General features: G+C 37.7%; 1 protein-coding gene across 1 annotated transcript in view; it reads left to right on the top strand.

Moving 5' to 3' along the window:
• The window catches only part of ofcc1 (orofacial cleft 1 candidate 1), a 40,435-nt gene extending 20,360 nt beyond the window's left edge, over positions 1-20,075 (top strand). Inside the window, exons 5-6 of the mRNA XM_053611456.1 lie at positions 14,478-14,657; positions 19,731-20,075. Of these exons, the coding sequence (XP_053467431.1) occupies positions 14,478-14,657; positions 19,731-19,907 (357 nt within the window). The 3' untranslated portion in view covers positions 19,908-20,075. The remainder of the gene's footprint in view (positions 1-14,477; positions 14,658-19,730) is intronic.
• The last annotated feature ends 2,028 nt before the right edge of the window (positions 20,076-22,103 follow it).

Below are 22,103 nucleotides of genomic sequence, written 5' to 3'. Positions count from 1 at the left end.
ACACCAAAATCTAACTTTTTGACCAATAAACCCAAACCTGGGCATCAGCCTGTGTCAGGAGCTTAAGACTTGCCACAAGCTACTAAGCAAAACTTATATATAAATCAACACAGAATGGTTGAACACAAAATCACTGGTTTGCAATGGCCATTATACCTGTAGTCTAAATTGGTGAGGGCATCCACATACACAAACCTAAACATAATAACTAAGTTTAAAATATTCTGTATGATGAAGTAGTCCAAGATTCATCTACAGGTGCCTTCAACATTGTTAGACATTAAAGGTAGGAGGCCCAATGCTCTTGTTCTATCCATGAGAGGCTCTACAAAATTAAATGCAGTATTTAATAGAACGTTTGCTTTATTTGACAAAGAAAAGTGTTAAAATAAAAATATAATTGATCCCTTTGATTGGCACCCTGTCCAGGGTGTACCCCGCCTTGTGCCCCATGCTCCCTGGGATTGGCTCCAGGTTCCCCCGCGACCCTGAAGAAGGAGTAAGCGGTAGAAGATGGATGGATGGATGGATTGATCCCTTTAAGCTCAAAATATTAATTGCATGTGTTATTCAGTTTATATAAACAATTTTATAAAAGGTACCAATTAGTTTTGGATCCATATTTGATTGACTAAACCAAATACTGCAAAGAAATGATCATACACAATACACACATGGGGTAAATTATGTTACATTTCTAATGAATGATTATGAATTAAAGTAATCTGATGAATTGTAAGCTACATTCTTTAACAGAAGAACTGTTGAAGAATGCTGATGCACTGACCCATTAAATGATGACTTGTTAAAGAATGAAGTAAGGGAGTCAAATTGCATTCCTGCAAGACTCCTGAACTACATAATTTAGATTTGTTAACACACCTGACACTTAACACACGTGATTTAACACAGTTGGTGCTGATTAGAGTACATTATTTTATTTTATTTTATTAGCATTTCATTATACTATACAAAAATGTAAAATATTATGAAATTCTAAATAGCACTTTGAAATAGCACATTGAAAAGAAAGGCATTCCTAACATTTTTACACTCAATTCAGGGAAGGTTTCAGGTTTTTCAAATTCATAAATTAATATGGTAGCAGTATAGTTTAAAGATAATTGTTTATTTTTGCAAACAATGTTTTTTTTTTTTGTTGTTTTTGTTTTTGTTTTGTTTTTTAAACATTTTTAATTCAATCCATCCTTTTCATCTTATATGTTACTTTAACTGAGGCCTGGCTGTTCTATTTAGAGCTCTCATGGCTGAAGATTCACTACATGACAAATGCATACAGCTGAGTACTTTTGCAGTAGAAATAATTAAACCATATGTCAGTACGATTACATTGCTACATTTACATATATGGATAAAACTGATGCAGTCATTCGTTAGTAAAATGGTATTTCTGCTTGTCATTTAGGCACAGTAGATAAAAATAGATGCTAATCAAACCCTGTCTCTAGCATTTCATGTTGGTTTGAGTGTGGTTCAGTGGTTTTACTGCTATGCAGTATTATATCCCCAAATATTAATACACTAACAAAAACATGTAGTGTGTCTGGTGGCTTTTCTCTTCTGCAGTGCAACATAGAGAAATTAAAAGATTTACACTCTTTAACCACATGGCAACATTCACTGGATTTTTATTTCAGTAGTTATATTGTACAGATATACAACAAACAAGATTCTTAAAGACCTAATAGTAGTAAAGTGTCAATGCTAATTGTTTCCCATGAGCATTAAAACAATAAAACAAGATCCACATTCAATAACATATCCACAAATGGCCTGGTGTTATTATCATCAAACCTGTAATTTTCAGCAGCAGATCATAAAACATAATCAGATTTTTTTGCTCTTTAATTAACATTATATTATTGTGTATATTCTTTCAGGCCATGTGATTATCATTATCGCTCCTGTTTAAGATATTACACTCTGCTATTAACATTTGAGTACTGAATATTATAACATATATGGCACTATGTTTAGTAGTTTTGCATATTATTTTTGTGCTTATTTAATATTCAGTATAAATTCCAACAATTTCCAATATCAAAACTGTGTAGAAGAGCTTTCACATGATCTTTCCATGTGAAGTAGGCAACTCACCCTTTATGTAATGCAGCTGCAGCACACAAAAACTGAGAAGAAGATCTTGTAAAGCAACTGAATGGAGCTGAGAGAGATAGAAAATGAAGTGGTGCCTAAAATCATAGCATGTGTGTAATGAGGGTATTAATTATGTATAGCCATTGGTGCAGATGGACCTCATTAATTGTCTGCTGTCGCCTTCTTGATTACTGTACCTGGGAGGGAGGTACTAATGCCTGCCGCGTTTTAGCAGGTAATGCAAACTGTTTTGTCACCGAGTGTCTGACAGTGACGGAGCAGCCGTGCGCCAGAACTCTAATCTTCACCATAATTCTCCAGAAACTTCATGGTGACATTGATTTTGCTAATGGCCGCTGATAGCCCCCGAGATGTTTTCGCAACTAAAATTGCATCAAGATTCCAACAAAGCCACAGCGTTTGTCTCCCCGTCTCTCCTTAATGTGTTTCCACAGGCAGAATTTAGGGAACACCGAAGGTGCTTTGCAAAACAACGGATTGGTGGGTGTGTTGGGAGGCTGTCATGAGAAGCAGACTGCAGAATTGAGGCCTAATGATGAGCAGACTGTGTTGGTTTCTCTCTCTCCCTCTCTCTCTCTCTCATATATTATTAAGTGAGTGATAGGCAAGACCTCTACTGTGATCTGTAGCCTCAATCATGCACTTGCTGCACAGTTAATAACAACATAAACCGTTGCTTTTACAACTTGTTAAGTTGCATCTTTATGTATTAGCCTACAGACATTGTTATGAAATTATGAGTCTGACCGTTGTCAGATATTGTGCGCAGTCACAATATTCTACATCACTCTCTTTTACTGACGCCAACATGCAAGTCCATTAAGCTCATGAGTCAATTAGCCATAGAATTTGTTCGCTAATTCTCACCTGCTGACTATCAGCCCATGACCGGTGGCTCCGGCTCCACTGTGGGCCAACAGAGGAAGCGGTGCTCCCTGAAAGCAAACCCAAAACACAAACATGACAAAATGACATAAGGGAGGGGTTGACCTGATACTGCTGGGGTCATGGTGAGGCACCTGCACCCCTCTGCAAGCACACCAACGTCCTTTTACAGAACTGTTTGCTTGCATTATGTCTGAGAGCTGCTTCTTCAATTACAGGATGCTATTAGTGGACAGTGCTGTGCATGGGCTGGCAGGCCTGAGGCTACAGAGCCCTCACACACACATCACAATATGAGATGTGACTAGGGAAGGGGTGGGCCTGCCGTGGAGAAAAGGTCAACAGCTTTTGCTGGGTAGCAATGTGTGAAAGTTGTGCAGCCACACAATGGTAAAGGAAGTAGGGAGGAGTGAGGTAGAAAAAGAATTTCCCTCCGTATATATATATATATATATATATATATATATATATATATAGATATAGATATATATATATATATATATATATATATATATATATATATATATATATATATATATATATATATATGCTCAAACAGGCTGGTTTGAATATTTTAGACACTGTTGGGTTTTTTAAGCACAGCAGTCTTTCTAATTTACACAGAATGGTGTGAAAAATAAGAGAAAAAAAACATCCAATGAGTGACAGTTGTGTGGCCAGAAACATCTTGTTGATGAGAGAGGTCAGAGGAGAATACCTAGACTGGTTTGAGCTGACAGGAAGGCTACAGTAACTCAAATAACCACTCCACCACCACCATGGTGAGCAGAACATTATCACAGAAGACAACACATTGAACCTTGAGGCAGATGGGCTACAATAGCAGAAGACCACATTGGGTTCCTCTTCTGTCAGCCAAGAACATGAATCTGAGGCTACAGTGGACACAGACTAACCCAAACTGGACAGATGAAGACCAAGCAGTGTTTAGACTTATATATGGTATATGTATGTGCACATGTATATAACTGGATTTTATACAGTATATGCAGTGTATATGCAGTATATGCAGTAATATGCAGTAATAATTATGGCTGTGGTAAAAGAGACACTTTGTACAAAGTCTTTTATTAGCTTTGCAACCAAAATCTTTTTATACTGAACAATATACCTTTGAAAATCTTATTTCCTGAAACATAGTCCGTGTGTGCTTAGACGATGCAATGATTCATTTACTGTGTTTATCTTATATTATCCCAGAAAGGTCCATGTGCCAAGTCATTTTTCTTAAACCTTCCGTGGAAGTACACACATCACTTCACATGCTGGTTTATATATTATATGAAGCCAGATTTTGATTTAGGATTTTTCTTAATATCTCAAGTAGTTCTGATTTTAAGTAAGAGCTTATCCATAAAATTTGACTATCGATAAAATGTACTTAATATGTGAGAAAAAAACACCTTTTTGAAAATACTTCATTAAATTACAATTTGATCATTGGGTGTGCTATTAGTGAAAGGCATATGTTGAAAAAAATATATTTTGTAATATGAATATTAGTGCATTTTCATTGATGTGCTTTCAACAGGTTAGGCTTCATTCTGATCAGGAAATGATGGTGTGGGACCAAATTAAAAAGTAATACTGACTCTGATTTTGGTTTAGGTTATATTTTTTTCAAAAATTATATCAGATATTTTGCTACTTTTATTTACCTCATTGTGATAAATATTTTCATTGCTGCTGATGTTGATTTTATTGTGGATCAGACTTAGGTTAACAGTCTGCAAAAAGAGGAATCTTTCAGTTAACTAAACAGCAATACTGACTGTTTCCACAAAATATGGGAGATTCATTAAGCAGACACATCGGAGATGGGCTTTTCATTTCATTTCATCCTAATATGTTGCTCACCAAGTCAGCTGTCAAAACAAATGCAGCTGGAAGCTGTGAAATTAGGTCCACATGTTCAAACTCTCATAGATCCTGCACCCCTCCTCCTCTCATAATGTAGAACAGAAGGAACAAATTGAACTGTCGACGGATGAGGGAACATTCTCTAGAGATGTTCTGGATGAATGGAATTTTTAAGAAATATATTTTAAGTTTAAGTTTTAAGTTCTAAGTTTAGTTCTCATTCAGAATACCTTTAATTATATTAGTCCAGTCGACTAGTGATATTGTTTACCATTATAGCTGTTTATTCATTTCATTTTTAGTGTTTTCTTCCTCCTCACCTTTGTGTCACTCTGAGTTAGAGGGTTTTCTTTTTTAATATATTTACCTAAGTTTAGGAGCAGTATACTGTATACATCTGCAATATTTTTCACTCTTAATGGCAATCTGTAGATGCTGTTTTCCCTGTTACTTACTGGAATAAAATATAACATGTTTAAAGTATACATCAGTACAGCAATATATTACTCTTTCATTTAAAAATGCATGAAATAGGCATTTGAGGCAATAGATCAATAAATAAAAAATGTGCAAGTCTATGTCAGAGGCTGACTTTAAGGCCTTTGAATCGGTGATTAAAACTGTGCGGTTGTACCTTATGCTAAGGCTAGAAAAATCACTTGGTGTTGGGAAAACAAACGATAAACACAATGCCAGAAACCAAAAGAAACTCACATATCCACTCATCCATCCATCTTCAACCTCTTACTCCTTTTCAGGGTTGCGGGGGAGCCTGGAGACTATCCCAGGGAGCATCAGGCACAAGGCAGGGTACACCCTGGACAGGGTGCCAGTCCATCACAGGACACACAATCACACCCATTCATACAGTACGGACACTTTAGATCAGATAATTAATCAACTATTTAATCAGCCTACCATGCATGTCTTTGGACTGGGGGAGGAAACCGGAGTACCCGGAGGAAACCCCTGCAGCACAGGGAGAACATGCAAACTCTGCACACACAGAGCCGTGGGAATCGAACCCCGACCATAGCGGTGTGAGGCGAACGTGCGCCCCATATCATCTTTCAGCACAAATCATTACAATATCTAAGGAAATGATATATAATGTGTTTTAGGAAATACAAGTTCCAGTCATATATAACTCAATGCCTATATATAGGAAAGTATGAAAGTTAAAGGAACATATCTGAATATCTAATAATTTAAGCAAAATCACCATTCATGCATCATTTCTTTTTGCAGATATTATTATAGAACATACACACAATCAAACAAATTATAACAAAATATACAAATGACATTCAGTGTGAATTGCATGTTAAAGAACCTATACTGTAAAACACTAAACCACTCTGAACAAGCAAAACATAGAAAGTATCTTTCACAGGCAATCTTGGTCTGTGCTAGTAAGTGGAAGATTATACAGTATGGATTAAACAGGCTTTTAAAGCATTTAGAAAAGCAGATTAGTAACAGGAAATTACGCAGATGTATCAATAAGATAATCCTCAGATGAGATGTTATCACTTTCAGTGTCTCACCTAGCCTTTCTTTCCTTCTCTCTTTCAACTTTCTCAATTCTGAATCTAGCATTATTCTCCTCACAGTATTTTAAACAGTATAGTTTAAATATGCATAACATTTTTTTTCTTAATATAAGATGTCTTTCTAATACTAACATTGAAACAGCTTGGATATTAGTGCAAAGAGTGAATTTTCACTCAGGTAAATGAGAGATGCATGGCCTCACTGTACTGAAACATGCTGTTCTTCCATCAGATGACTGTCATGTCTGAGCATTTACCAGGTTACATTCAGACTCTCCAGATACAAATAGCAGACGAGCAGCATTAATTGCATAAACTGGCTTCTCCTTCTACCACAAGTCTACAATAATAGTCTATTTCTATTCTATTCTAATGGCTGGCAATGTGTGGGTTATTCATGCATGGGGCAGAGCTCTGATTAGCTGAGTCTTCTGCATCTGCTGGTTTAGAATATGAATTAGAATTACAATGTATCTGCTCTGCTGCTTTACAGTATGAACTCTCAGGCACAGAACATAGAATCAGGCATTTACAGAAATTACATAAAATTGCATTGCTATTATGTAAACATTATGGTTAAAATGCACGCATTAATCATATGAGATGGTTGCTGTTGGAAACATCAACTGTAGAGCACATGCACACACACTTTACTGGTCTGTTATTTATGGAGTATTGATAAGTGAATGTATTATGGTCCATTAATAAGAGACATATCAAATGTGTTTCACTACCCACAGACAATACATAACAATTTACCGAATACATTTGCAGCTCCACAGCTGGTTTGAGCCTGAATTTAGGTCCATGTGTTTTTTTCCCAGGTATAAACACCTCACTAAAACATGCTGTTAGCTGTATTTGCTACTCTAAAAATAAACCCCGTGGTGTGATATGTGTGTGCATGGTGCCCTGTGATGGACTGGTGTCCCAACCAAGTTGTGACTTTTGCCCAGTGTTCCAGATCCTGCTCGACTCTGATCAGGATAAAGAGGTTACTGAAGATGAGTAAATGAATGTTAATAGTGAAAAACATTTGTGATGTCTCTTATTTATGGGTTAAGATATTTGCATGTGACTCAGCTGTGTTCAGCAGAGTGAAAAACTGTCTACACAGTACTCAACCACTGGAGGGTTGATCAGGTCGTGCCTGCATGCCTGGGGCCTGTGTGCATGTGTGAATCAGAAAAAAAAATAGAAACATTATTTTTTTTTGTATTTGAGAGTCTGTAAGACTATGTGTTCCTGTACATGAGTATGTTTAGGTCTGTGTTTACATATTATGCGTAAGTGCAGTCAATTTTTTTTTTTTTTCTCAAATTCCAGTCTTTATGCATATTTACATTTGTATCCATGGATGTGTGTGTGTTGTAGGGCTCTCACTGGCCCACATTGGCTCCTGTTACTTCTGTCTGTCTGTCCATCATTCCGTTTAGATCAACCAAGCCTCTCTGTGCTCTCTGCTCTGTGCTCTGTCATATCAAACTGTACCAGACTTGCCATGTGCCACTACCACATAAATAACCCAGGCTGTCCGCCACACACACTCACACACAGACTCATTCAAATGCACCTGTCACTGTGATAAAGCACTCGCCCGCAGGGAAGCATTGTTTACATTTTCACTCCACTCTTCGCAAAAGTGAGATTCTAATTATTTTTCCCCACTGTAAATTAAAGCCAAGCGGGACAGAACCAGGAGCCCAGAGGATCCAGCAGGTGCAATACTACACTCTCTTTATCGCTCTCTCACTCTTGACTCTATCATTATATCATTATCTGTTTATCTATTTTTCTATCTATCTATCTATCTATCTATCTATATATATATCTATCTATATATATATATATATATATATATATATATATATATATATATATATATATATATATATATATATATATATCTGTACGTGTGTGTATATCAGTGTTTATATATATACAGGTGCATCTCAAACAATATGAATATCGTGAAAAATTAGGGGTTTTTTTTCCGTAATTTAATTCAAAAAGTGGAACTTTCATATATTGTAGATTCATTACACATAAAGTGAAATATTTCAAGCCTTTTTTTTGTTTGTTTTATTCTTGGTGATTATGGCTTACAGCTCATGGAAATCAAAAATCCAGTATCTCAAAATATTTGAATAAAGAATTTATAATACAGAAATGTCCACCTTCTGAAAAGTATGTTAATTTATGTGCTCAATACTTGGTCAGGGCTGCTTTTGCACGAATTACTGCATCAATGCAGTGTGGCATGGAGACTATCAGCCTGTGGCACTGCTGAGGTATTCTGAAAGCCCAGGTTGCTTTGATAGCATCCTTCAGCTCATCTGTATTGTTGGGTCTGGTGTCTCTCATAGTTCCCGTATGGGGTTCAGGTCAGGCGAGTTGGCTGGCCAATCAAGCACAGTAATACCATGATCAGCAAATCAGTTACTAGTAGTTTTGGCACTGTGGGCAGGTGCCAAGTCCTGCTGGAAAAGGAAATCAGCATCTCCTTAAAGCTTGTCAGCAGATGGAAGCATGAAGTGCTCTAAAATCTCCTGGTAGATGCTGCATTGACTCTCGACTTGAGAAAACACAGTGGACCAACACCAGCAGATGACATGGCACCCCAAATCATCACTGACTGTAAAAACTTCACACTGGACTTCAAGCAACTTGGATTCTGTACCTCTCCACTCTTCCTCCAGACTCTGATACCTTGATTTCCAAATGAAACGCAAAATTTACTTTCATCTTCCCCGTGATTGTGGTTGTGTGTACTGAACCAGACTGAGAGATTAAAGGCTCAGGAAACCTTTGCAGGTGTTTTGAGTTAATTAGCTGATTAGAGCTCTTCTCAGGTTGACATTTCTGTATTATAAATTCTTTATTCAAATATTTTGTGATACTGGATTTTTTATTTCCATGAGCTGTAAGCCGTAATCATCAAGATTAAAACAAAAACGGCTTGAAATATTTCACTTTATGTGTAATGAATCTAGAATATATGAAAAAATATATCCATTTTTTGAATTTATATTACGGAAAAAATTAACTATGTATGTATGTGTGTGTGTATGTATATATATATATATATATATATATATATATATATATATATATATATATATATATATATATATATATATATATACAGTATATTATATTCACGGACAGGAGAAATGAATGACATTGATTATCTTGTTACAGTGGCACCTGTCAATGAATGAACAGGAAGCAGGAAAAATGGGCAAGTGTAATGATCTGAGTGACTTTGATGAGGGCCAAATCGTGATGGCTAGACGACTGGGTCAGAGCATCTCCAAAATCTTGTGGGTCTTGTGGGGTGTTCTTGGAATGCAGTGGTTAATGTCTACCAAAGCTTATTGATGCATGTAGACTAGCCCGTCTGATCAGATCCCATAGAAGAGCTACTGAAGCAGAAATTCCTAAAAAAAGTTAATTCTGGCTATGATAGAAAGGTGTTAGAATATACAGTGCATTGCAGCATGCTGTGTATGGGACTGCATAGCCAAAGACCAGTCAGAGTTCTCATTGCTGACCTCTGTCCACCACCAAAAGCACCTACAATGTGTTTATGAGCATCAGAACTGGACCATGGAGCAATGGAACAAGCTGGCCTATTCTGATAAATCACATTTTCTTTTACATCATGTGGATGCTCAGGTGTGTATGCACCACTTACCTGGGGAAGAGATGGCACCAGGATGCATTATGGGAAGTAGGCAATCTGGCAGAGGCAGTGTGATGCTCTGGACTATGTTCTGCTGGGCATCCTTGGGTCTTGGCATTTATGTGGATGTTACTTTGACACGTACCACCTAAATATTCTCACAGACCAAGAACACCCCTTTATGGCAATGGTATTCCCTAATGGCAGTGGCCACTTTCAGCAAGATAATGCAGCCTACTACACTGCAAACATTGTTTAGGAATGGATTGAGGAACATGACAAAGGGTTCAAGTCGGATCCATGGAGGCCCCACCTGCAACTTATAGGGTTTAAGGGATCTGCTGCCAATGTCTTGGTGCCAGATACCACAGCACACCTTCAGAGGTCTTGGCGGGTCAGAGCCCACAAGACCTGCCATCTTGGAGATGCCCTTGTAAAAGTCAGTCAGATCTTTGTGCTTGCCCACTTTTCCTGCTATCAACACATCAATTTCAAGAACTGACTGTTCACTTGCTGCCTTGACAGGTGCCAATGTAATGAGATAATCAATGTTATCCACCTGTCAGTGTTATGGCTGATCGGTGTGTGTGTGCATATCTATCTATCTATCTATCTATCTATCTATCTATATATATATATATATATATATATATATATATATATATATATATATATATATATATATATGCGTGTGTGTGTGCGTGTGTCTGTGTGTGTGAATATATATATATGTATATATATATAGAGAGAGAGAGAGAGAGAGAGAGAGGTGAGTGAGACTGCAAGGATGGCAGATGTGAGAAACTTCAGATGTATGAAACACACATATACATAGATGTACATGTATGCACACAGTTGACTTTGCCGTTGTGCTCATTACATGCAAGTCTAGAGATATTCAGCCAAGTGGAATACATTATTCCTCACAATTCATACATAATAATGTGCCAAAATTGCATTGCATTATTTGTCATCCCGATGACTAGAGAGACAGAGATGGTGAGAGAGAGAAGGGAAAGATTTAATTAGCTCAACGAGTATGCAGATGGAAGGTAAAATTAGGCTAAAAAGGGAGCGCTGCAGATGAGTAGACTCTGTAATGATGCCACTATCTTATTTGTATCACTGAGAGCGAGATGATACAAAGCTTTGTTTAGGCCCCTTTCTTTTCCTGAAGGATAGCCTCTGTTTTTTCTTCTCTCTTTTTTTCTACTCAGCTGGTTGATGGGAAGATCAAGTTTTTTACCATTATTTTATATGTGATGTTAATAAAAGTTGAATTTAAAAGATAACAAACCAGTTTGCTGAAGCAAACCACTAGTCCTGTGCCAGTGATATGTAGCATTTCCTGGTTTGTGATCACCTGTATAGTTTTATTATTTCATATGTGTCTTTAAAAATCATGTTTCTTTCAAACTGCATTTCTGGTGTCTTGTTATTGTCACTTTCTCTCTTGGTGTTGCACAGCATATTGTATGAGCCACACCAATCTTATATGACCCTCCATCAGCACAACTACAACTCTATTATGAAGCAGCTTTTCCTTCTATGACACTCTTTTAGCTTGTGCATTAAGAATGTATTGAATACAGGAGACACTTACACTTGAGTGCGATGCTTATCAAATTTCGTATATCCATTTTTACAAATCTGGAAACATGTAATCTAATTTGGCTGGGAGCAGGCACAGGCTCATTTTGAGGAGAGTTGAGCGTCGGCTGCCGTATTTATTTCCACTTCCTGGATCCCGGCCTGTCTGTGCATTTGCCGTAACATCTGTAAAATGCAGAATTTATGTCATGGTTTGGAGACATGGTTTGATGTTTATAGTCCTCAAAGAAGCAGTTGCTGTCTCTGTTGATGCAAATAAAGGGACTGATATGGGGCTCTATCAGATCCCCATGTACAGACGTCCACAATAAATCCAAGCTAGATTGGTTAGAATTAGGTTAGCTCACTTGAATGCTATCTGCTTAATCCACAGATGGGCTCTCTGAGAACACCCAGGCTTTGAGTCTAAATCAGTCACTTAGTGCCAGCACTGGGACAATGGCACAGAAACCACTCTACCCCATACAAACACTCATGCACATACACACACTAGGACAGCACCTACTTACTCTCCCCATTATATTTTTTTAATAAAAGATTCAGTGGATGAATTATGATGTGGAAATTCCTGATCAAAACGAGCTATTTGACATATCATGATGTATGTATGTATGTATGTATGTATATCAGGATTTTAACCCAAAAATTATACATGCAGATTAGCACTGATCCAGACTAAATAGACTACCAGTTTTCCTCATGATTACAGATTACAGATGATTACTCAGTGTTGCATAATGTACAACCTTGGAAATGGGATGATTTCATATTAACTATGTACAGTAAAATACAATACAGGAAACAAATGCAATACAGGCCACACTGGCTCCTAACACAGACACTTCCGTTTGTAAATGATAGGGAAAGGGGAGTGTTTCTAATTTACCAAGTCATTTCTTTTTGATGCCTTTCAAAATCTCCTCAGAAGGTACATAATGTGATCACTCTCTGGGCTTTCTGTATTTATGAAGTATCTAATTGTATTCGGTAATGACTCTTGTGCTCGTAACCACAGGAGCCAGTGTAAGCAACACCTTTAAGTAGCTGAAACACCGACTTGAAATTAAGGTTCTGTCTCAGCCTGACCCTGCCCTCATTCCCCAACAGCACTTTCCTCTTACTGTTTATTTGTTGTTGTTGATCAGAGTCATAATTGCCGGGTCAATTGAGGGGTCACCTTGAGTCTTATAGTTGATAACTTGAAAAAGATTCAGACTTTGATCGAGGCTGTAGAAAAGAGCCATGCGGAGTAATAGAGAGAGGGCAGGAAATCGAATGAGGGAGAGGATGGAACATGGAACAAGGAAGGAGAAGTGTAGTTTGAGAAAGAAAGAAAAAACATACAGAAATATTCATGCAATAATTCAGGCCTGTCCTAGCCTGTTGGTTTCTTTCACTATCAATGCGACAGATGCCCTTAAATCTGTTCCCCTCTCAGAGGAGTTCCTATTTTCCTCCCAACCTCTAAATATCTGTGCATTTCTGCTGGTTTTTCAGACCAGCTAACCTTACTCTCTGAAGAGTGGGCTTGGACTCTATCTCTGACTAAATAACTTGCCTATGCATAAATACTGTATGTAGAAAAAAATGGTCACTTATGAATATGCCAGCTAGGTGTACTGTTTTATGTAAATGTCTGTGTGCTTATGGCTTGTATATGTGTATGTGAAAACTGACACTATGTTGCATGTAAGCCTGTTCAGCTGGGCGAGAGACAGCTTGATCTTGTCACACTGATGCCAATACCTATATTCCTTGCTACACACTTGGCCTGCTGATATTTTCCATGCAGTATGGCACCTAAACAACACACCAGGAATCTTCAAAGCCAGTTTAGAGCTGTGCAAGCTGATACCTGCCCAAAAAATAAAGGCATAGTTCAGTCAAAATTGGAAATGAATGTAAGCCCAGCAAGCATGCAAGGTAAGCAAGCATGGCCATAATAAATGGAAAAACACCAGTAGGTAGCTTGTCCATACAATATGTAAACATGTTGGAATCGCTGGCTGGACTTTCCTTTTAACTGACTTCATCACATCTGATATTGAGCAATTCTGTAATGTTTTGTTCTCGTTTTACTTGGACCGCAGTAATCTTGTGTGCACAGATGACATGCATAGGTTTGAGATCATTATTAATACAAGCAAATAGCATATCATATATTTCCTTTTTTTTTGGATTAGAATCACTTTTCTCGAGGCTTTGGGTGTGCTTTGTTCTGTGCAAGGGTCAGAATTGGCTGAGTAAAACTTGATCCCTTACATTCCTGCCCCAGCGAGCTCAGATCATCAGTAAAGCTGAAGAAGAGTGGTTAAATTAAAGAGGATTACTGTCAACTGGTTTGGGATTTGATTAATCTCAAAAGTGCTGAAGTGTTGTCAAAGGTACGGACAGGTAATTGCATTAAAGTGAGCATTTGTGCAGGTATGTGCCACTAAAACCCTTTTTACCTTTTGTTTGATTGTGTGCATACCTACCATGGAGTATAGAGACTTTTGCTCACTACTTAAGTTTTAATTTTCACCTAGGCCAGATTTCTCATAAGCACCTACATGTAGACATAACACTATTGGGTGGAGGAGATGATGGTGACCTCTTTCTCCAGCTGCCACCTTCTTTCTTTACTCTCTGCCTTTTCAACTAGTCAGTCTTGTTCTGTTTGATCATTGCATGTTTTTTGAGTAGTTTCTAATGAGTTGGGGGATGGGGGATTGTCTCACTAGGTGGCAGTGTATGATTACATCTGGACCCAGGAAGAGTCTGGAGGATGCGAATCCCCTGGGGTTATACCCACTGTAGTGGGAGAGACGAGCACCCATGTATCCATCTACACGCTGTACCCGTGCGGCCTGCATCGACGCTACAGACACTTCCTCAGGCAGCCCAGTGGAGCTATCGTAGAGGTGGGGCATGTTTCTCTCTCAGACTCTCTCTTGCTTTTTCCCTTTCAGAAGCTAATATACTGTATAACTTTCTAATCCCAAAGACTGACTAATCTATTAAACTATTTATGTTGGTAGTTTTGGGATACAAAAAAGGGAAGTTCTTGTTTTGGAAATCCCTATTTTGGTAGCTTTGTCTTCACACTCATTTTAATGTGTGAATTAAAGTAAGAAGTAATGTATGGTCATTGGTGAGAATGCACATAATAAGATTTCTTTACCTTTTTTTATCTTCACTAGAAGAAGAGAGAGAGATAGAAGACAGATACATACATATACTCTAGGACTATCTGGCCTGGGGCAGTTGCATCACTCAGATCAAAGAGAGCTAAATGAAGTGCTAAGCATTATTGTATTCTTCACCTGCTGACCTGGCTCTAACTCCTGCTCTCTGGGTTTTAGCTAGGAACTAAGGGGAAAGCAGTGAGGCGTTCCCTAGTGCTTGTATTCTTGGTACGTTTTTGCATGACGCTACACATTACTGCACCCAGTCGAGCAGCACTGAGCAGACTGCTGGCCAGATTGTTGTCTAATTAAATGTTCCGCAGATTCCACTTGGTAACAACTGCAAGCATATGAATTAACTTGCATCCCCCTAAGAACAACCTGGATCAGCCCAACAAAATTAATATTTGAAAACTTTCATGTCAAAAGCAGCAGATTTATGCCGTGTGTGTGTCAACAGCTTGCTCCCAGGGACTGCACTCAGCTAATGGTCGGATCACAAGTCGGCTTTTGACGGATGAGAACAACGCCAACACACGGCATATCTATCAGTCTCGGTGATGCTCACAAATGCATAGAATACAAAGGAGTGTTAAGTGATCCTAAAAGAAAAAAACAGGTTTGGTGTTACAAGAAAATCCTACAGGGCTTCACTTAACAAACATACATCTGAATTGGATGCTCAGGGATTCACCCAGACAGTGGAGTATTGGATGAAGGGTGTGACATTATCCCTGCCTGTACCTAAAGCAAAAAAAAAAAAAAAAAAAAAAAAAAAAACAGACCAAGTTAGTGCTTCCTAATTTCAGTCCAGGAGATATTCTACCTTGAGGACATTCATGTTTTTCCTGCTTTGAATCAGATGTAATGTAGCAGAGAAAACTGTAGCTCATTCAGAGCAGCAGGTGTGAGAACTTCACCTGCACCTGTGTGAAGAATGGAAGGCATGCCACTAGGCAGTCTTCAGCTCTTTCAACCACCTTCTTGCTCCAAAGAGATATTCTGAAGATATTCAAAGGGGCATGAAGATATACTACATAAGGTCAAACCCTCAGAAAAACACAAAGTTAGATTTGGTAGTTTTATGTCTTGGTGGTAGTTTATGTATCTCTGATAATAGTGTTATTTACTACGGAAGTTATGATGATGCAGTTGCAAGTGTTCAACCTCTTATCCTGAGACATTAGTGTCTGATGGATAAATCTCATTTCACTTATCATAATATTTGGAAGGCTGATTTTAAACACAGTGCAGTGGAAAACAAATTTCCTCACCATATGGACCGAACATTTATTTGATGTAAACAGTCATTTAGTAATCACAGCCTACCTTTATTACACCACGGTGATGCTAAAAGTTAGAAATTGCTTATGAAACCAAACCATTATTTAAACAGATGTTTACCAACTTCTGAATGGCTCCAAACTGCACATTATAACAGCTCAAACCTGAGTGCAACCATAACTACTCCTGATTGAGCTCAGTGCAGCTTCATCTGTAGAAACAAGTTGCCGCTGGACATAAACGTGTGTGAATTCATTATGCTTTGCAGTAGCACGACAGAGGCTTTATGTGCGTCTACGCATGTCTTTCCTCTCAGGCTACTGTTTAAGTGTCTGTGGCCTAAGAAAATGTTGCTGTGGCCCACTGTGTTGTGTCGTCTCTCCTGCCCATATGTCTAGTGGAGCATATGTGAAGCCTGGCATCACTTCTGTAAAATTTCCATTAAAAATGCACAACTAAAGCTCCAACAGCTTGAATATTATCTCCAAACAGATTATTAATGCCTTTGTGAGAAGAGAAAATGGAAAACAAAACCACACTGAACATTCAGCATGCGCTAAGCACCGACACTTTTGCTTTCATGTTTTGTTGGAACATTTAACATTGGAACCGTTTATCTGGTTGTTGTGTGAATGCCTACCACCAGTAAACATATCTGCAGCCGAATTACTGGCATACAGTAATAAACATAAGTGCTGTAGGTCAGGTTTAAAGATTTAGGCTAGGTTTGAAAATTCTATGCTAAGGAGCAAGATTTCTGTTCACTAGCTAACTGTATATATGCCAGGCTCATAGCTATACTGCTTGATTTGACTAAATTCTGCTTGGATATGCAAATATGTAAAAGCTGTATTGAACAAAGTCTAAAGAGACTACACGGCATATTGTGTGGTCCACACTGACATATTACTCTATCAAATCTCACATTAATCGTTCTTTATCTGTGCCTCATGTTCATGACTCACCTTGTATGCAGCCATGTGAAACACATCTTACCTACTCTGACTCAGATCAGTTCTCAGAATATGAAAAAGTTAACCTTTAAGAAAGAACCTTGCAGCTACTTTAATTGACAAGCTGCATCAATCCTCTTTCCTCCCTGGCCCGCTCTGATAATTACTCCTGCACGTGTTTGATTGCTGCTGTCGAGGGGGAGACTATGCTTCATTTGCTATGGGGTTGACGCATCACTTAAAAAATACAGAGGTGATTTATTTAGCACACACCTTTTGTTAACTTATTTTCATTTATTCTTTTTTTTTTTTAAATTATTTCTTCGCCGCAAAATGATGTCCTTGGCTATGAATGTGTGTGTGTGTGTGTTACATTGCAAGCTGGAAGGCATATCTCTTGTGTAAGGAGACCTTGGGTTTGTGAATGGTGCAATTATCTTGCAGGTTTGTGCTGGTGAAAAAATGCTTTTAGTATATCACAGAAATATTTACAGACAGAAGATAAACTCCTCAATATTTGCAGTGCAGAGCACATTTGATATTCACTACTGATATATAGTCACCTCCACAATTATTCTCACCCTTAATAAAGAGGGGTAAACAAAAAAAAAGTTGGAAAATGTTTTTGTGGGAAGGAGGTTGTACTTTGTGCAAACTCTCTTTGACAACATAACAGCACTGTGTTATGTTGTAATACTTGATGAGATCACACCACAATAACAATCTCTCCAAATTCCACATAATGGACTATTCTCTTCAACTTTATTCCACAGACTTTTCAGGGGTTTTGTCAGAGGACTGGGATGGTTATGAAAAGAACTTTATTCTGTGGTCATTTAACCATTTTTGTAGGGCCATTGGAGGAAAAAAGCTCCACAATGTTACAGATCCTCCACCATAGGTAACATAAATAAGGTTACTTTTTCTCATCTGACTTAAGAACCAGCTCCAGTCAAAGTTCCAGTCGTGTCTAGTGTCTAAATTAAGGTGCTATATTTAGCTGAAAGAAAATGCTCTATATTCTGGCACACCTTCTTAATAGTGTATTTGCGAGGAGATGGTGTGTAACTGTAGATTTGGAGACTTGGTTACTCCAAAATACTTCCCTCCTCTGCTTTTTTTGCATCTCTTAATATTCTAACAGTGATTATGGGCATTTCCAGGCATGTACCTATTTTTATAACCATTACCTCAGTTGTGAAGTTCAACACACATTTATCTCATTTTATTAATGTACAGTACCTTCCACTAATGTTGGCACCCTTGGTAAATATGAGCAAAGAAGGCTGTTAAAAACTGTCTTTATTGTTTAACCTTTTGATATTTTGTTTAAAAAAATCACAAAAATATTCTGCTCTCATGGATATCAAACAATTGCAAACACAACACAAGTTTATGGAAAAAAATAAGTTAAATATGTGTGTGCAACAATTATTAGCACCCCTATGAATTCATATGAGAAAAATATATTTGAATTATATTCCCATTGATATTTAATTTTTTTTTTTTAGTACACCTGGGGGACTAGAAACAAGAAATTGTTCAACCATGACTTCCTGTTTCACAGAGGTATAAATATGAGGTAACACATAGGCCAAATTCCCTTAGTCATTCATAACAATGGGTAAGACCAAGGAATATAGCTGTGAAGCAAAAGGGTGTTGAGCTTCACAAAATGGGAAGTGGCTAAAAGAAAATAGCACAAGCATTGAAAATGCCCATTTCCACCATCAGGCCAATAATTAAGAAGTTCCAGTCAACTGGAAATGTTATGAATCAACCTGGAACTGGACGTGTGTCTCTATTGTCTCAACGCACTGTGAAGAGAATGGCTCGAGTGGCCAAAACATCTCTAAGGAATACAACTGGAGAATTGCAGTTTATTTGTTTTGTTGCAAGTTACTTGCGTCTTGGGGTCAGAAAGTCTCCAAAACTACAATGCGAAGTCACCTACATCACCACAATTTGTTTGGAAGGTTTTAAGAAAAAAGCCTCTACTCTCATCCAAAAACAAACTCAAGATTTGTGTCACCTTCTATTTATACCAACTAACTCTCATAAAAAGTTTAACGTCCTTCTTACAATCAGTATCTACATTTTGTCAACGTTCAGACAATTTATATTAACATATCAAATTTTCACTAGATCACTCTGTAGGTCATGTTCTGTAGCACTTTAACTGTGCCCACATCTCCACTCTGCTATTTCAGTAAGATTGATATGTAATAAATACTTTGATTTTGGGGGGTTGATTTATATCCAAGTGATACCAGAAGGCAGTGATTATCATCACAGTGTCCATAATAATTTTTAGGGGTGGCAATAATTGTGACACAATAATTTGATTTTGATAAGGGTTTTTTATTTATATATTTATTTTCAACCTCATCTGTGTTTGAACCTCAACATCATGACCTAATACACACTCACAGTTATCTAGGGTGCCTCTGATTGACAGGTGAGGAAAGCTATTTTTTCATTCAGTGCTAAATTGATAAGGATGTCTGCAAATATTAAACAGATGCATTTCTAATTTATCTTTTGGCTTTGTGAACCTGTCCACGGTGTTCAGCTCGTCGGAGAATTGGACAGTGTGGCTGTTCATCAGAATATCCAGTGTCAGAAGACAGGGCAGAAGGAAGTCGACAGAAGGATGAAGAGGATGAAGAGCTCAACACATTCACTCAGAGAAAGGAAGAGCAAGAATCCTGTATGGCGTAAGTATTTGATCTTGTTCAAATTTAACTGAGATTTTGAATTTTAAAACCATGTGTTTATCATTGCTTTGTGTTTGTATGTGTTTCATGCATGTGTGTGTTCAGGCTGTAACAGGGTGGGACCTCTCATTGGAAGTTCCTGTGAGCCTAACACAACAGTGAAGGATCACAGAGGCTGAAGTTGCTTTACAGGAAACCACATGAGAATCTAAGTGAACAGTCATACATGTGAAAGGTGTGAAAATATCAAATACAAACTCAACTGACACAACAGCATTTTAGTGTGCTACTCCTACAACTGATTATCAGCTTAATTTCAAGGGTTGCAATGATGTATTTATGTATTAGTGTATGATGTATAATGCATTAGTGCCTACTAATATATGCTATGCCCCAACATATCCTTATATATTATAGATAATGTTTTCATCTTTTCTGCACCAAAAAAGATATGCTAAATATTCTTTGTAGTAGACACCCAGATCTGTACTATATTTAAACATTTAGCTTCCTTTTAACTGAAAACATAGAAATCCTACAGACACCAAACATCTAAACCTGCATTTACAGTCTGATGTGGATATTATAAGCATTATAAAGAAAAAAAAAGCATTCCATTATGAAATAAATGCTGGTTATTACATCCTCATTGCTGCCTCCACATTGTGAGAAATTTGGATCCTAAAAGTCACTTATCAGCAGCCAGTGATAAAATATCAATATTGGGAACCCATTAGGCAGGATAATATTCCAGCTGCCTTGATTTGTATTGAGTATGTGTCTGCTGGCCAGGGCTTTGATGAAATGAACTGGCCCACAAATCAGGCCTTAATGGGAGCCTACTTATACATACAGCTTAATTAAAGGTTGTGGGCTTATTAACATGTGTCTGAGAGATGGAGACCTGCTCTTGCACTGAGCCAGGTTGTAAAGGTTTTATAGATAACATATCATTATTAAAGCCTATCGCTTAATATTGGATCTTAATAACCTGTCATTTTGATGATGATTCTGATGATGATTCTCTTTATGGCAAGTCATTATGGCTTGAAGTTGCCGCTGGATTGGAGTGTGTGTGTGTGGGTGTGTGTGTGTGTGTGTGTATGTGTGTGTGTGTGTGTGTGTCTGTGTGTGTGTGTGTCGGGCACAGGTATGAAGTGATCAGGAACTGTGGTCCCCTCTGCAGTCATTACATTCTTATGGCCATTGCTGCTTTTAGAGGATTAGAGGTGATTCTTAAGGAGTTGTTTATTAGGCTGATGCTCTAGATACAGACTCACTTCCAAGTGAAAGGACTTCTGTATTGTAAATACAACATCATTTTTGCATTTTGTTCTTCATTAATTTATCATTAATTTAATTTTCATGATTTTATTTCCTTTTACATTTTCTCAACATCCGTGTTTAACCACAAAGTGACATACTTTGTGGTTAATGTTGTTTTTCTTTCTTTCTGAAATTTTTTTTGACAGTTTTTACATGACCAAAACATTACTCCTGAGTTATGATTGATTTTCTGTCCTTTGAAATTGACTTTTCTATGCAATGGCCACACACACAAACATACTCAGTGGGAACTATTAGGGACATGATAGTTTTTCGCATTTGTTTACATGTGTATGTTATTAATGGCTAAAGTCCATCTGTTGCTATGCACATTTTGTCAACTGCCCACTAGAGAACCACCACTGACCAGATATTATTTGTGTGGTGGATATTCCTTCCTAGACATGATAATGTGTATGTTGCTCATATGGGTGTATGAGGCACAGTAACATTGCTCATCTTGAAACACCTCAGAGTCACTGCCGTAATGAGAAGTCAACCACCCAAAAAATATCCAGTCAGAACTTGACCATGGATGAAGGATTAGAAATCGGTTAACACTCTCTGCATGGAGACAGTTAACGCTATAGTCTTTAACTTAACTGGTGGTCTAACAAGGTAACTATGTCTAATAAAGTGGCCAGTTTAAATCTGCTTAAAGATCTCAGCATAGATTGCAGCACCTAATATTCACATATACCAGTCTCACACACACTAAGATGCCATAACAGTGTCTCTGCTGTGTTGACAAAGTTACACCACTCAAGTATATACAGAAAAACATGTTACTTCCTTTTTCTTCTCTAGGTTTGTCTGTTTCTTTGCTATTGGCAATGAAAACTATGCCTCTTTTCCTCACCTTTGTGCAAGCTTTTGCTTTGAGAGCAGTTGCTCTCTCTACC

This window comes from Ictalurus furcatus, chromosome 23 (genome assembly GCF_023375685.1).
Source record: "Ictalurus furcatus strain D&B chromosome 23, Billie_1.0, whole genome shotgun sequence".
Classification (NCBI taxonomy): domain Eukaryota; kingdom Metazoa; phylum Chordata; class Actinopteri; order Siluriformes; family Ictaluridae; genus Ictalurus; species Ictalurus furcatus.
The sequence above is the reverse complement of the archived record's forward strand: the minus strand, read 5'-3'. Positions and strand labels throughout refer to the sequence as shown.